Source organism: Hermetia illucens, chromosome 5, assembly GCF_905115235.1.
Source record: "Hermetia illucens chromosome 5, iHerIll2.2.curated.20191125, whole genome shotgun sequence".
Classification (NCBI taxonomy): Eukaryota; Metazoa; Arthropoda; class Insecta; order Diptera; family Stratiomyidae; genus Hermetia; species Hermetia illucens.
The window spans coordinates 75,339,288-75,353,432 of NC_051853.1; the positions used below are offsets into that span (position 1 = coordinate 75,339,288).

A 14,145-nucleotide genomic window follows, 5' to 3' on the forward strand; every position below is an offset into this window, starting at 1 on the left:
GAAAAATTACTTTGCCCACCGAAGATATTAATAAAGCTCTGGTGAAAAATTCGTATTTGCATCTTTCTCCAGTTCTTCACAAAAAATTTCTAAAAAAAAGCCAAAAACGGCCTTCACATGGGATGAGTCCCTTAAGTGTTGATTTCGATTCGATTTTTTTTATTGAGATGATTGGAGTATCTTCATCGCTACGGAAGTAGATAAATTCAAGACGTATAGTAAGCATGGGGAAATGTCAAAAAATGAAAATGATCTCCAATCTCCAACATATTTTTTTCCATGTAATGGACCGGCTTTGTAACTGATATAGTAAATCCGATTATTTTCGATAATTGAGTAAATAATCAGATTATTTTAGATAATTGAATAAATAAACTCACTTTTTGTTTCACTATACTTACGTTACGCAAAGCCAGAATTGATATGGAAGCCAAGTTGGGGAAAATCTGTTTTCATATTTTGGGGGTACATTTTTATGTCAATTATTACTAGCAATATTGCTTCTAAGTTGTGGAGTTAGATAACATTCCATGTGAAAAAAGTGCTTATTTTCTTTCAATCTGTTAAAAGCTATAGAAGGCAAATGTGCATATTAAATAGAGAAGTTCATACTGCTTTAAAGCTTGGCATTTATAAAAAGGAAACGTTCAGTTTAGAATTCGGCTGGTTCGAGATATACAGAAGTTCTCATTTGCAATAATTTTGTGTTCATTGCTATTTGGTATCTGGGGCAAATCCTAAATAAATTCCTGTATATTCAAAGCTGTAGGTGCAGGTAATCTTTTCAAGCAAACTAATTCAAATACAACTGGAGAAACATTCACAATTTATTTACCTAATTTACAAGAGTGCTTGAAATTTTAGAGAGAAAAATGAATTAAATTTTCATTTATTGGAAAAATGGAAGAAATATCCGAACAGGTATTAGAATAAACAAACATATACCGCCGGTATAATAATATATATAACTCAACGTTATTTAATTACTCCTCAATGACATCACCTTGTGCAATGATCTAAAACCTTCAATGTCGAATGGTTTGCAGCCAATCGGGCAAAACACATGTTTCATTATACCATGTCACACTTGTGCGCATTAAATTATTTTCTTCCAGCTAAAATCTCGAAAATTTCATAGCGCACACTCACGCAATCCTGAGCCCCCATAAAAAGAACTTTTGTATTTTAATTGTGACTTTTTCTCATTTAAATCTCAGAATTCACATACATACGTTGTCGAACTGATTGCATAATGGCAAATGACAATAAAAAAAATAAAAGCGAAACAAGTGTACGCGTGAGGAATTAAAATTTAGGCGGAGGTTGTTGTATTAATATAATTACAAATATTGAGAGGACAATGATAATCTTTTATTGTTTTTGCGATTTTTGTGTGTCTTTACGCAGATAAAAGCATTGAGAAAATTAATAAATAAAAATATTAGACGAGGTTAGACGAAATTGTAAGCAATATGAATAATGTTGTGTGCTTGATTCTTCCTCTCTGCGTTCTTTTTGATATTTCAAAAGACCTATTTTTTATTTATATGAAAAAATGTATGCATAACAAATATTAATATTTATATAGAAATAAAACAAATCAATGATTTTGCGTAGGATGCTCCACAGCAAGTATTTGCACGACATTCTTTAACCTGCCCATGCCCGCCGCGAAGGATCAGAGGATCTATAGTGGTACGGCGTGCAAAGCGACGAAAATAAATAAAAGACGACATATGTGTTGCTCGATCTTCGCTCAACACTCGACTATATGCGATCGCATGTCATCCTTTGCAGAAAAACTTGTCTTGAGCATTTCGGATTCACAGATTCGGGCGCAACTGTCAAGCAAATGTTGGCCTTGCCCCCTGTGGCGATCCTTAAATGGAATAGTGACGATAGATCCCGTGTATGTTCATCATCGGCACACTCTTCTGGGAATTCTTTAATTTCAAGGACATTCTAACCAGATTGTTGTTTGTTTTTTGATTTTCAGTTTTCGTCGCCAATGATTATTTTCATTTTTTCAAGTACTTTTCACACCAGTAAATTCTTAGTTCTTTCTAAATATGGAAGGTCACTCGGCAAGTTTACCGGTATTATTCACAAAAAAACTAATTGAAAGTCTCCGTAATTCTGACTACGGAAAAAGAGTAAAATCGGCCATCAAGTGATCCTCATAAATTTTGCTTGCTTGTCAATTTTTCAGTGATCGATTAACGCGGCTGTCTGTAGCCGCCTCTGTGAGAAATTTTGGGGAATAGGGAAACAGTTCATAGTCCTTATTGGTGACAGATTTCATGATACAACGCTCAGCATATGGACGTGCATTATTGTTATGAATCAAACAATTCTGAAAATTCGTCGGACACGTTTGGCTTTGTTGTTGTTAGAGAGTTTGTCAGGGATTTATCCAACCAATTTACACATTTTACCAAACTTTTTCAAATGGCGATCACATTTCAAGTCGTCATGTGATCATTCTCTAACACGGATACCCAAAGTGATTGACTTTTACTGGATTAATCTTCAAGCTGTTATCAATTAGTCAAAATTGGTCAAATCGGAATTACTTGTAATTAATTGCTCCTTCACGAAAAAAAACGTTGAGAACGCAATATGCTTTTTTGTAAAATTTGGCTGATTAACTATCATGCATCCACCGAAAAAAAAACGGATGATGTTGTCCAAAACGACTTCAATAACACCTCCGAAAGGACCTATGTATTATTGCACCAATGAACTCCGGAGGTTGGAAGGGAAGTCATTCACAGAGCAATAGTGGTAGAGCCTAGTCTTCAACACCAATAACAAACAAGGGCCAGCGGTTGGTTGCTTTCGCTCCCGGCAATTATCAGGTCGTACAGAAAAAACACAAAATACCGTGCCAACTTTTGTATTCCGGCTGCCACTGTTACTCGAAAGCTTCCAGTCTTCATTCACACCTGCTCTGCCGTGTTATCGGCATACTCTAGCCTGACACTATCTTGATCGAAGAACCATGTCGGCGTATGGGGTAGTGATCGGTAAACATTTTCATTAAATGACGAGACGAGTGCCAGCTGTAGCTATGCCATTCAATGGAATCCACTATCCTGACGAACAAAATATAGCGTAGAATAATGAGAGAAGAGCGTACTCTGCAGAGGAGGAACATGACCTATAGTAGTTAATGATAAAAACATGAACACTTAGCAATTTTATTTCTTTGTTATCCATACCGGAACAATCCATTTTCGAATAAGAAAAACACGGGTGTTGCGATTATCTCGGAATTACTTGCGAATAATGATAAATGTCAGAATGTGGCACTGTCTCGTAGAATAGTAATTGGGTTCGAATAACATCACCTCTAATTCCTCGAACAATCAGGTGAGGGTCTAGGTCGAATAGCCTCATACGCGAATTACATCATTAACCAATACCAAAGAGGCTTCACTCTAGGTAAATCAACGACAGATCTGATTTTCTCTCTGCAAGAGTCGAACGTAAAACTGTTGGGAAAAACGTCATCAGTTACACCATGTTTCAACCAATAAAAGTTTTTTCACTCTAAACATCTCCCCATAGAGTTAAAGCTCCTACTGTACAACACGATAATCTCGATAGTTCTCATGGATTATTGAGACCCTGGGTTCTTAACAAGAAACAAGTCGGAATACCGGAAGCTCGCGCTTCGGGTATAAAGATTTTGTGTTCATCTTATGTAAGAGAGGCACATTTTTCTGTCCGTATATAGCTACAAATCCAACATAATCCTTCATATTTTTCCAAACTACGAGACATACGTACATATTAGAGCCATAGATATCACGCTCACCCTAAACAAACAAACTGCCTATTACCTACTGTACACATATATGCACGTATCTAAATTTATCGTACCCATATTTCCGATTTACGTCTTATATCTAACTGAATTAGGCACTACCCGCAAAGTTCGTTAGCACGCATATATTATATACCTACATACACACATGTCTGGTTGACAAATAACTAAAAAACTAAAACAAAATAATTGTCTGCCACCCAATTCGTAAGAACTCATTTCGTTGTGATATTGACGTCATGCGGGTTGTAGAGTGAACGAAATTCACAAAAAATTGTAAAGTTTCACCCCCTATAACTTTGTTAATAATAGTTGAATTTTCTTCAAACTTGACCAAACTGTGCGTTATATTCTTCATTACACGCATGAAAAATTTTGGACTTCTGGGATGAACATAAGGGGGGTGCCGGGTAAATTTCTAAAATGTGGAAATATACTATAATTAACTTTATTTGTGGAGATATCGGAACCGGATATATTTTGAGGCCTAGATTTCGTAGAGATGCACTACTGTGATTTTTTTCAGATTTTTGGGTTGGATAGGTTCTGAGAACGAGAAATTTGTGAATTATTCCATGCTTTTTCTGGTGATCTCAAAGAAATGTTAGTAATAGGGCATGGGAGTTGATATCTTTCACGAACTTAATGGGCCGACTCTTTTAAACACCGTCAGATTTTACTTTTCCCCTTATAACAACTATGGTCTCGGGAGTTGTTGCATTAAAACGGCACACCACAGTGATAGTTGTATTTTTTTTCCGGTACGGCCGCTTTTCTTGAAGGTTGAAATTTTAGAAAAAAGCGATATAAACATTCGGAGCAGAGTGTAGAAAGTGGGACGAAGTAAAATTGTTAATTCTTCGGAAACTCATATAATTTGAATTACATCGACAGAAGGAAAATTTTGCGGAAATATCAAGAACCAATGGCAGAAATCGAAACGTCTTCATGATCGCGTAACCGGAGGACCTGGCCGAACACGAGCGACATTACCATGCAAGAAGCGTCGAATCTGCAAAGAGGCTTTTAATTCTGCTCTTAGTGTGAGAGGAATCGACAAATGGCTTGGCCTTGAAATGAGGGTACCTAACGTAAAGTATGTGATCCTAAATTGCCGCCCATTCAGCGTCGGAACTTGAAGTGAAAACCACCGTTCTTTTTATAAACTTAGGGCCACCTCAGATTAGGTTTGTTCAAAATCTCTGTGTAATTTAAGCAAAATTAAATTTGAAGAAGGATATTCTCAAGTATTTATAAACACTTTTATAAAAATTTTATCGATAAAATAAAGAGAATGCCAAATATCGGAAACCTCAAACTATAGGATCGTTTCTAGAAACAACAAATATACAACAAATGTGATAATTGGTATCATCTCCCGCAGTGTTGTTCGCCCTGTCGCCTTCTATGGTTCTATGGCTGCCCGAATATCAAAGACAATGAACGATGCCTCGGGGAAATAAGGACAATGATGCTGTTTAGACCAATGGCGTAACACGTTATAATTACATTCCAAATGTTAAAAAAATTGCAGACTTTCTTACAGAAATTACAAATAGCTTTTGATAAAACTTTTTTTGACGTTTGCACTAGGATTACTAACTTTAGAAGAACTTCTCCTGAGAATTAAGGAGTGTTCTAATAAAACACCGACCTTAGGGGAATGGAACTTCAAAAGTACGGAAAGATTTATATACAGGATTGACGGGAATTATGGCATAAGTTAAAAATTAGGTAAACCAAACTTTAAAACCTGCCTGCATCACCAGTTTAATTAAGTTTATCTAGCAAGATCTGTTACGACGGTTCTATAAAAAAACAAGTACCACTAATTTGAGAAAACCACTCTGACAGGAAATGAAGGCAACGTCAGCACCGAAAACCAACCAACCAACCAACATCAAACCGCACTGGTCAAACGGGAAGAATACAGATAGGAGAATACAACTTTAAGACTGTTGACAATTTCTTCTACCTAGGGTCGAAAATCACAACCGATAACAGCTACGATGATGAAATCCGCGCACGGTTGTTGTCAGCCAACAGAGCCTATTTCAGCTTACAAAAACTGTTCCGCTCGAAACGTCTCACCATAGGGTCAAAGCTCTTACTGTACAAGACTATGATCTTGCCAGTCCTCATGTATTCCTCGGAAACTTGGGTTCTTAGCAAGAAAAATTGCGAACTCTTGGCCGCGTTCGAGAGAAGAATTCTCCGAAGAATTTTTGGTCCCCTACATGAGGATGGACGATTCCGTAGCCTACATAACGACGAAATCTATGAGCGATACCATGACCGTCCGGTTGTGGATAAAATCTGGCTCAATAGGTTACGGTGGGCGGGTCACTTAATCCGTATGGATGAAGGTGATCCCAGCCGGAAAGTCTATAAGGGCAATATCTATGGTAGAAAAAGAAGACGAGGCAGACCCTGCCTAAGATGGAGCGATGGCATAGGCCAGGACGCCAGACAGCTTTTCAAAACTTGCATTAACAAGGAAACAGTATTGTTCCCATTAACTATCAAACGAAATGTTACAGAAGGCAGAAGAAGTAAAAGGAAAATCACATCACTTGTTAAGGGTAAAGTCATAGTTGGAGTTAGAACAGATACCAAAATCTTGAATAAACCACCAGAATTTCTATGTCGTGGGAAAAAACTTGACCCGACAACTGTCAAGGATTACATCAGAAGCGTCTATGGAAAAAATATTCTAACGAAAGGCCATCGAACTCGTTTTTGACTCAAAATATTATCGACGGTTGAAAAAGTTTCTGTAAGGTATTAATCGATATCCTAGGTCATGCGAGGGGCAAGTGGTAATGTGCTCGTCTCCTCTTTACCGACGGATCCTCATTTGAAATCAACCCAAAACCGAAACGGCAGAACACGAAAATAAGGACATCGCAGTAAAAGTCGGTAAAACCCGTGCAACGGCCTAAACACGGACTTATAGTGACCGGAGGCATCAGTTTATACGAAAAATCTGAGTCTATCATCATAGACGAAATTACTCTATTAATGGCGAGTATTGTCAGAATCTGCGGAAAGAGCACCAAAGTCTGATTGCAATACCCTGAAGCCATATCTCCCATACTTATGCAGGATGGAGTTCCCTATTATTCCTACGGTTTGGACAGATTGGCCTCTTAACTCACCGGGTATACACCGAATTGAAACGTTGTGAGCTAGATTAAAGGAAACTCTTTTTCAAAAACCCAATCTAAGAAATCGACAATTTTTAGTTGAACAAGTACAAAATAAGCGGAATCTAATTAGTACGGATGATATCTTCTTCGATGAAGGATAATCGAATAGACAAAAAGGAAAGATTGCACACAAAGTGTCAAAATCGTTAATTATTTTACACAAACTTTATGTATATTTGGTAATATTTTAAAAAGGTTAGTTATACATTTTTTCCCATCCAACCTGTATTATACAGTTAAACAGATGCTAGAGAAGAATTCAACTTCGACACGCATCATGTCTTCTTTTATTCAAAGACAACGATAGTATTCATAGGAATATACTATTCAAAATAGTGCAACTTGGAATACTGTCAATGCCGACTTTGCAAAATAACTATATCTGACACCAAATATCAAATCAGAATCCAAAGAGAACTACACAGAGTTGTAAAAATGAATCTGGTCTGATGCCGGAGAATGTATCATTAGGAAAATATCAGAACAGAGATCAGAAAAATACACATGAATATAACGGGAACCTCAATCCGCCCAAATAGTAGTCCATGCTGACGACATAAACACTGTAGGACGTTCTATGCCTGATACCAAGAAACGGCCTTGAACCTCGAGTCAGCAAAAAAAAAAAATGGCATGAGAAGCAATGAGGTAAAAAATACACCATGCATTCCTTAAGTTTTGAGCCTAAGCTTCTAAAATTGTGCTAGTGTTCCCATCTGTAAGAAAATTTAAGGTACATTATTTTGTTTGAGAATTGAAGAAGCCCTAAGTTTGCATCCAGTTGATGTCGGATCGGACCAATTGGGAGAAAAACTTTCTCCACATGTGCTCCACGAAATGCTTTTATTTTGAGCTACCCAAAAATTCAAAAAACTGACTGACTGTCTAAGGCAGACGCTTTTCACTTGGATATAATTCGCACTCAAGTCGTGTTTGTCATTATACATAAAGGAGCGATTACCCTTTGTAGGCACTTTCGGTCACGTTGCTTCCAGGGCAGAGAGGAAGCAGTGTCTAGGTGAAACGATCAATCATTTTTTTAAGGTAGATATTGCCGAATCTAAATACATTGATATGCGTTTTGTAAGGGGACCTATAAAAATGCATCTTGGTGTGGCAAAATTAGCCTAAAAAATCGTAAAGATAAGCAGTAAAGCGTTTCCCAGACGAAGACACTGGCTTCCCGTATCGCCAGCATCTTTGTCTGAGAAGTCTTTTTGGCAAATGTGATGTGATCCAAATCCCAATTGAAATATAGCAACTCTGACCGGCAGTCAAGCTGTCATCAAAATTTTAGGGTTAGCGATAACAATTTCTAAGCTAGTGAATCAGTGCAGGGACAAGAAGTGTCTATGTGGTTCGTTCAGCCTCTCATCTCTAAATTTGCGGGCATAGGAGTAGACGTACGGGCTAAACGGAGGGAGTTTGTTGCAGCCCTATCTAATCTGCTTAGTCTAGATAATGTACTTTCACGACTCGTGCTAAATCAATTTGGCCATTCTAACTCATAACACAGATTTATATGCCAGCTACAATCAAGATAATATTGATCTGTGCTGTTCGTTACCCAATAGAAAAACATACCACCAGACAACCCTACCTTATAAGTGCTGTTGAAATTATGGAGAAAAAAACGGAAACTTATTTGATATCACCTATCTAAGTCTATGATGGTTCTTAATTTGGACCGGAATTTCGACATCCGGTCTGAAACCTAGTCCTGACTAATGATGCTCCTTACGGCAGCTACCATCAGCAATCCGACTTTGAATACGCGTCAATTACGACAGGGCTTACCACAGTAAATACAGCACGGATTTTCATCATTTTATTAGGTTGTTGCACACGAAATAGTCATTTTCGAATGTAGCCGAAATTGATTGCGTTTAGTTAATGAAGGCTAATGTAAATACGACATTTGGAGAAAAAAAAAACGAAGCAAAAGGCGTTCGTTTAAACATTTTCTATCAAGAGATATGAGTCTTGAAAATGAGCCACATGGACGACCTCAAGCAGCTACTGACTACTGACAGCTTCTTAGTTAAAGGCTTTGGTCGAATCTGATCCCCGACAATCAGTTCGAGATCTTTCTGAAAAAGTTAGGTGTTCATTATTCAACTGTTCCTTGACACTTGGATGCGATCGGGAACGTGAAAAAGATGGACAAATGGGTTCTACGTGACAATAGATGCAACAAAGTACCGTATAAAACTCCAAGAAATACATAACAAATCATTAAGAAAATTGGTTACCCATGCAGATAACCGACAAAATACACGCTGCGCGGTTACTCATGCATTTACAATGCATTTCTGGATCTGGAGAAAGCACTTGACCGTGCCCCACTCGAACTCATCTGCTATGCTCTACAACAACAATATCAGAAGTACTCGTGCGTTGGGTCCGAAGTGTTGCGGGAATATCAGAACCGCTTCGTGTATTTGTTGATATTCATCAAGGAATCGACCGCTTATCACTCTTCTCTGTTCCTATTATCGACACTGTCACACGGGGACATCCAACGTCCAGCGCCGAATACAATGCTTTATGCAGATGTCTTCCTAATGCCCCATAGCAAAGCTGATCTCGAGTAACTTGTCCAAAAATGAAATGATCGTCTTATGCAACACAGTATCAGTTCGATTCTGAATAAAACTGAGTTTTTGAGTGCCAAACCTCATGCCCGTGCCCAGAACAGAGCGATTTAAATATTTCGGGTCAATGCTATCAGCCATGCGTTATGAAATTGCTTCACGCATTACCGCAACCTGAATGTGGCGTTCCACAAATGGTGTTCTTTGTAAATATATCAACGGACACCTCAAATCCAAAAAAAATTTATCGCAGTGTCTTTCGCCCGATCGTCCTCTATGCTTCTGAGTGTTGGCCGACTACAATTGGCAATGAACAGCGATTCGCGGTAATAGAGACGAAGATGTTGCGTTGGGCTAATGGGGTAGCAGACCTTGATCAAATCCGAAATGAGGATATCCGCAATCGATATGAGGTCACACCTATTGTGGAAAAATTGCGAGAGAGGCGTTTACGATGGTATGGTCATGTAATTCGCGCTAACGAGAATTCACTCGCCAAACTTTGTCAGAACAGCGAAGTCGATGGAAAGCGACCAAAAGGGCGGCGGGACAACGATACCTTGATACGCTGGATGGGGATTTAAAGACTTTGCGATTACATCCAGATCAGGTCTTTGATAGAACAAATTGGTACAAACGATCATGATAAGTCGACCCCGCTTGTAAACGGGATAAACGCTAAAGAAAAATAATTTCAAGTTGACCCCGAAACCTCTCTTTAAGTTTATTCTAGCCACATACTCCCGAAATGTCGGTATATGCGTGTTAAAGGAAAAATCGGCAAACCATTTCAACGAATTTAATCCTAGCAACACCGTAGTAAGGCCGTTTTCTAAATTGGCAAATTTGCGGGTTTTTACGGGGCCTTTGCTTCTCTCAAAGCCATTTCAATCCTAACTCTTATAGTAAATGGTTGAGTGAGTAAAAAAAAATAGAAACATTAATCATCATAAAATATTCAAGCATTTTTTATCGAAATTTAAAAAAAGAATCCAGTCCTATCGGGTTTGAGCTAGCAGGGGCAGAATATCTTCATTGTTATTTCGATTGCTTACACACGACCAAAAGCGCCATCAGCAAATAAACAACTTGAAAGCCGGAGACGTTCCTCTTCCCGTTCCGTACATTATTTTGCTTCACTAATTTAACCAATTAATTGACCATCGCCGCACTCGCACACTAGATAAGTGTGGAATATCACTCATTAGATCGAACAATGGATGCTCGCTCTCGTTGCGCCGCTCACAAGTGGAAAATTGGCTGCTTTGGCATTGTGATCATGTGCCAGGTCAGGGCCAAGAATGGGCTGGCTGCAACGGCCAAAATCTAACGTCGGTCGGTGCAAGTCAAGTGCAATAAAAGCTGTCACAACTGAAACTCGCTGGGATCAGATGTGGTCCCTGCCTCATGCTACGAGAACGGGCGCGCAGGCCCCCACACGCAGCCAGTCACATGTGCGACCTCCGTACACAACGTCTTGGAAGGCATTGAGTGTACACATCGATTACACTTCATTGCCCCCTTGTTTGGGCTCTTCTAGCTGCGGTCGGTGCTGGATTTAAAAATAAAAAAACTTTAAGACGATGATAAGTCAGAAGCGAAGACGGAGAGGCTAGAACACGGGAACTCATTATGTAACATGAGAATGGAGGAGAGATGGAGACTCGTCGAACGGTCAGGCGGTGCGAAAAGGTCGCTAAATTGGAAATGCGAATTTAATTTCACTTCAAGGCCTGGCCGTCTTGTCCATAAAGCACAAGTTTCCATGACATTTCGATGAAATTCCATTGACATCGTTTGACAGGCGCTCGTAAGGAGGAAAGGGTCCTTATGATTTTTTCACAGGCTTGGTCCTTACTTACCTATCACATCGGCATTCGGTGTTTGTGTCTTAAACCAGGCGTCGTCCCCAAACTTTCCTAGTTTGTATTTGGACTCCAGGAAATCCTTGGGAAATCCGCAAACGACGGATACGAAGCGTGGTCGGGGCTTCACGTGGGGCTCCACAAGAGTTGCGAATCCATTGCGCAGCGCCCGCGACAGAAATCTCGTTGTCCAGCAAAGGGACTGCATCACACACGGAACACGGTTCGGGTCTTTCTTCTACACAACAAAATCTGCGGAAATTTTCCGCTAATCAGGCACTCAATCTCCACCGCACACAAAGTCGACCTGGACGGGACACAAATCGCTTGGTGGCCTGTTAACTACTCACTTCGCAACGGGACACTTCCTTGCACAAATCGAACTTCTACTGTCGCACGACAACCACTCAAATGCTCGTAAAATACGTCAAATTCACAAGGAAAGCGACGACGATTCGGTGCTGCTACTCATTTTCCGCTTTTGGGTCGTTGTTTCGTACTTTTTCCTTTCACACTCGCGTTACCAACTCGTTGCGTGCACTTCGTTCGATAGACGGATATGAGTCGTGTGGTTGGGCGACAATGGTTACTACTCCGTCAAGTCCCTGCGCAATCCTTACACGGTCTTAGTGCCACTCTGGGAGATTTTCACCTCGCCATTCATTCCCCGATGGACGACCTGACAAAATGTGATCTTCGAACTCGGATCTCGCGTTCTGCGCACATATGATGAGATGGGTTGACGCACGACGAAGGTAACTGCTTTGACGTACCGGCAAAGCAGTTCGGGACCTGCATTACCGTACTTGGGTCGCGTTCGGAAACAAGTGTGTTACGTAAGTTTGTGTTTCTAAAGTAAATTGACAGGTTGGCTGCCTTGAATGCTAAAATCATGTGGATACACTAGAAAACTAGCAACAAACGCCAGACCGGGAATAACTCATTCCTACACGATCCACATCTTACGAAATATGTGCCCACCTTTGGCGAAAAATGGAAAACAATGACATGAAATAATCTAAAATTCCAATCTTTACTGCGCCTTATGCATAATTATAAACAAAATCAAATGAGTTGACACCACTTTATCCACTAACTTCACATCTGCTGGTTGATGGCATTCATGTCCACGCTCAGACAGTCCTCGCCCATGTTACTCGGCGACGTCTCAATGAGTTGATCATTCGATTCACTGCCAAGGAATGCAAAGGTAATTTCTAAGCGTGGACAAACCGAAATGGTTACCTGTCCAAGGAAGGTTCGTTGCTGAACATCTCATTGGGCACTGTGGCGGGCGCTCGTTCGGGTACCAACTCTGTGATGGACTGTATCGACTGCAAATGTCGTTCCACCTCTTCCGCGGTCATGTGCCCGTCTGGCGGAGGTCCTGTTTGGCTCGAAGGGGCTGGCGGCTGGACTGCTTGCTGTTTTGATTTGGTCATCTTCCGCCTTTTCGGCTGATGGTTCTTCGACGCATTTCCGTTCGCCTCTGATTTTCGTCTGAAATAAAACGCAAGTCTTACATTTACTGCGTTCGCTGTAATTACAAAAGTTACTTCTTAGACTCTGCTCGGGCGGCATCGTCATCTGAGGACTCAGTTTCCTCGCTTTCAGTCGAGGAGTTTTCCGGTTTCTCGTACTGGAGCAATCGATCTAGGAGGAACGAGCGGTCCCGGGATACTTTCAGCAATCGCCTTTGGCTTGAGCGCAACGCGTCTTGGAAAAACTCATTTTCCTGTGAAGAAAGTAGTAGTTACTTGCTTTCATGTGTTACCGACATGCTTATGATACTTACATAAAGCAGAAATTTCAATTTTTGCTTCAAATAGCGGTACTGGGCCTTGTAGTCCACTTGACTGTTATAGTTCTGTCCGCCTTCCTGGCTATCTTCTGATCCTGAGTCTCCTTGGTCGTTGTCGTCGTCGTCCTGGTGATTCTGAGATGCCGCTGCTTGCTCGTTCGCCAAAGTCCGACAGTACCATCCTTCTAACATTTTAATTTGATATCGAGAGACAAAATAACCACAGAAAACTAGAAAAGCACGCCAAATAAACAAACTCGTTCCTGGCTTGACATATGTGACATCTGTCAAAAGAGGAATCTGCATTATCAGCTGACGATTGTGTTGGTTGAATTGGAATAATCTTTAATTGAACGAATACGTAAATTTTCGGGGGAATACCCAATAATTCCTGGCAGCTTCCAACGGTAGAATTGTTACCAAAAAATGGTCATTATACATAAGTGGAAATTTTTCCCTTTTAGAATTATTGTCGTGCGTTTTCATCTGACTCTTATGTAAACGGTGAAGAATTTGTGTCAAACATACAGTGGCTCCTACCTTATTTGATACAGTCACTGTTTTTAATTTTACATCACTGTAATATGTAATTAAATGCAAATGTGTAGATGCATATTCAATTAACGAGTTTCGAATAAGAGGAATACTAAAAATTGTTGTTTATGGCGTTGATTTCAGATTTATTTATTGCACAAAGAAAAGAAATACATGTGCGGTATAGGAAAATAATAACTTAAAAGCGCAAGCGTGACTAATTAAGTATGTAACGCTAACCTACGGAAGGGGTCAAGCAGTGCAATGCAGGATAGACTAACGCGGAGCATAGCTTTTGGCCCCCTACATGAGG

The 14,145-nt window shown here is 39.9% G+C and overlaps 2 protein-coding genes across 2 annotated transcripts in view; both read right to left on the bottom strand.

Moving 5' to 3' along the window:
• The window catches only part of LOC119656570 (protein phosphatase PTC7 homolog), an 85,324-nt gene extending 73,067 nt beyond the window's left edge, over positions 1-12,257 (bottom strand). The window contains exon 1 of the mRNA XM_038062957.1: positions 11,495-12,257. Coding sequence (XP_037918885.1) covers positions 11,495-11,705 — 211 coding nt within the window. The 5' untranslated portion in view covers positions 11,706-12,257. The remainder of the gene's footprint in view (positions 1-11,494) is intronic.
• Positions 12,258-12,506: 249 nt separating this feature from the next.
• Positions 12,507-13,590, bottom strand: LOC119656571. The gene is made up of 4 exons (XM_038062958.1): positions 13,293-13,590; positions 13,054-13,232; positions 12,743-12,997; positions 12,507-12,689 (listed from the first exon to the last, which is right to left on the bottom strand). The coding sequence occupies exons 1-4, from the start codon at positions 13,488-13,490 to the stop codon at positions 12,596-12,598; spliced, it is 726 nt and encodes a 241-aa protein (XP_037918886.1). The 5' UTR covers positions 13,491-13,590; the 3' UTR covers positions 12,507-12,595.
• Positions 13,591-14,145: the final 555 nt, after the last annotated feature.

Bases quoted from the DNA above. Each gene is read 5' to 3' on its own strand.
- LOC119656571 (XM_038062958.1), bottom strand. From the start codon at position 13,490: ATGTTAGAAGGATGGTACTGTCGGACTTTGGCGAACGAGCAAGCAGCG. The intron at 12,998-13,053 runs GTAACTTTTGTA...GTTTTATTTCAG, and splicing joins GCCCGAGCAGAGTCTAAGAA to ACGAAAATCAGAGGCGAACG. The intron at 12,690-12,742 runs GTAACCATTTCG...ATTCCTTGGCAG, and splicing joins AACGAACCTTCCTTGGACAG to TGAATCGAATGATCAACTCA.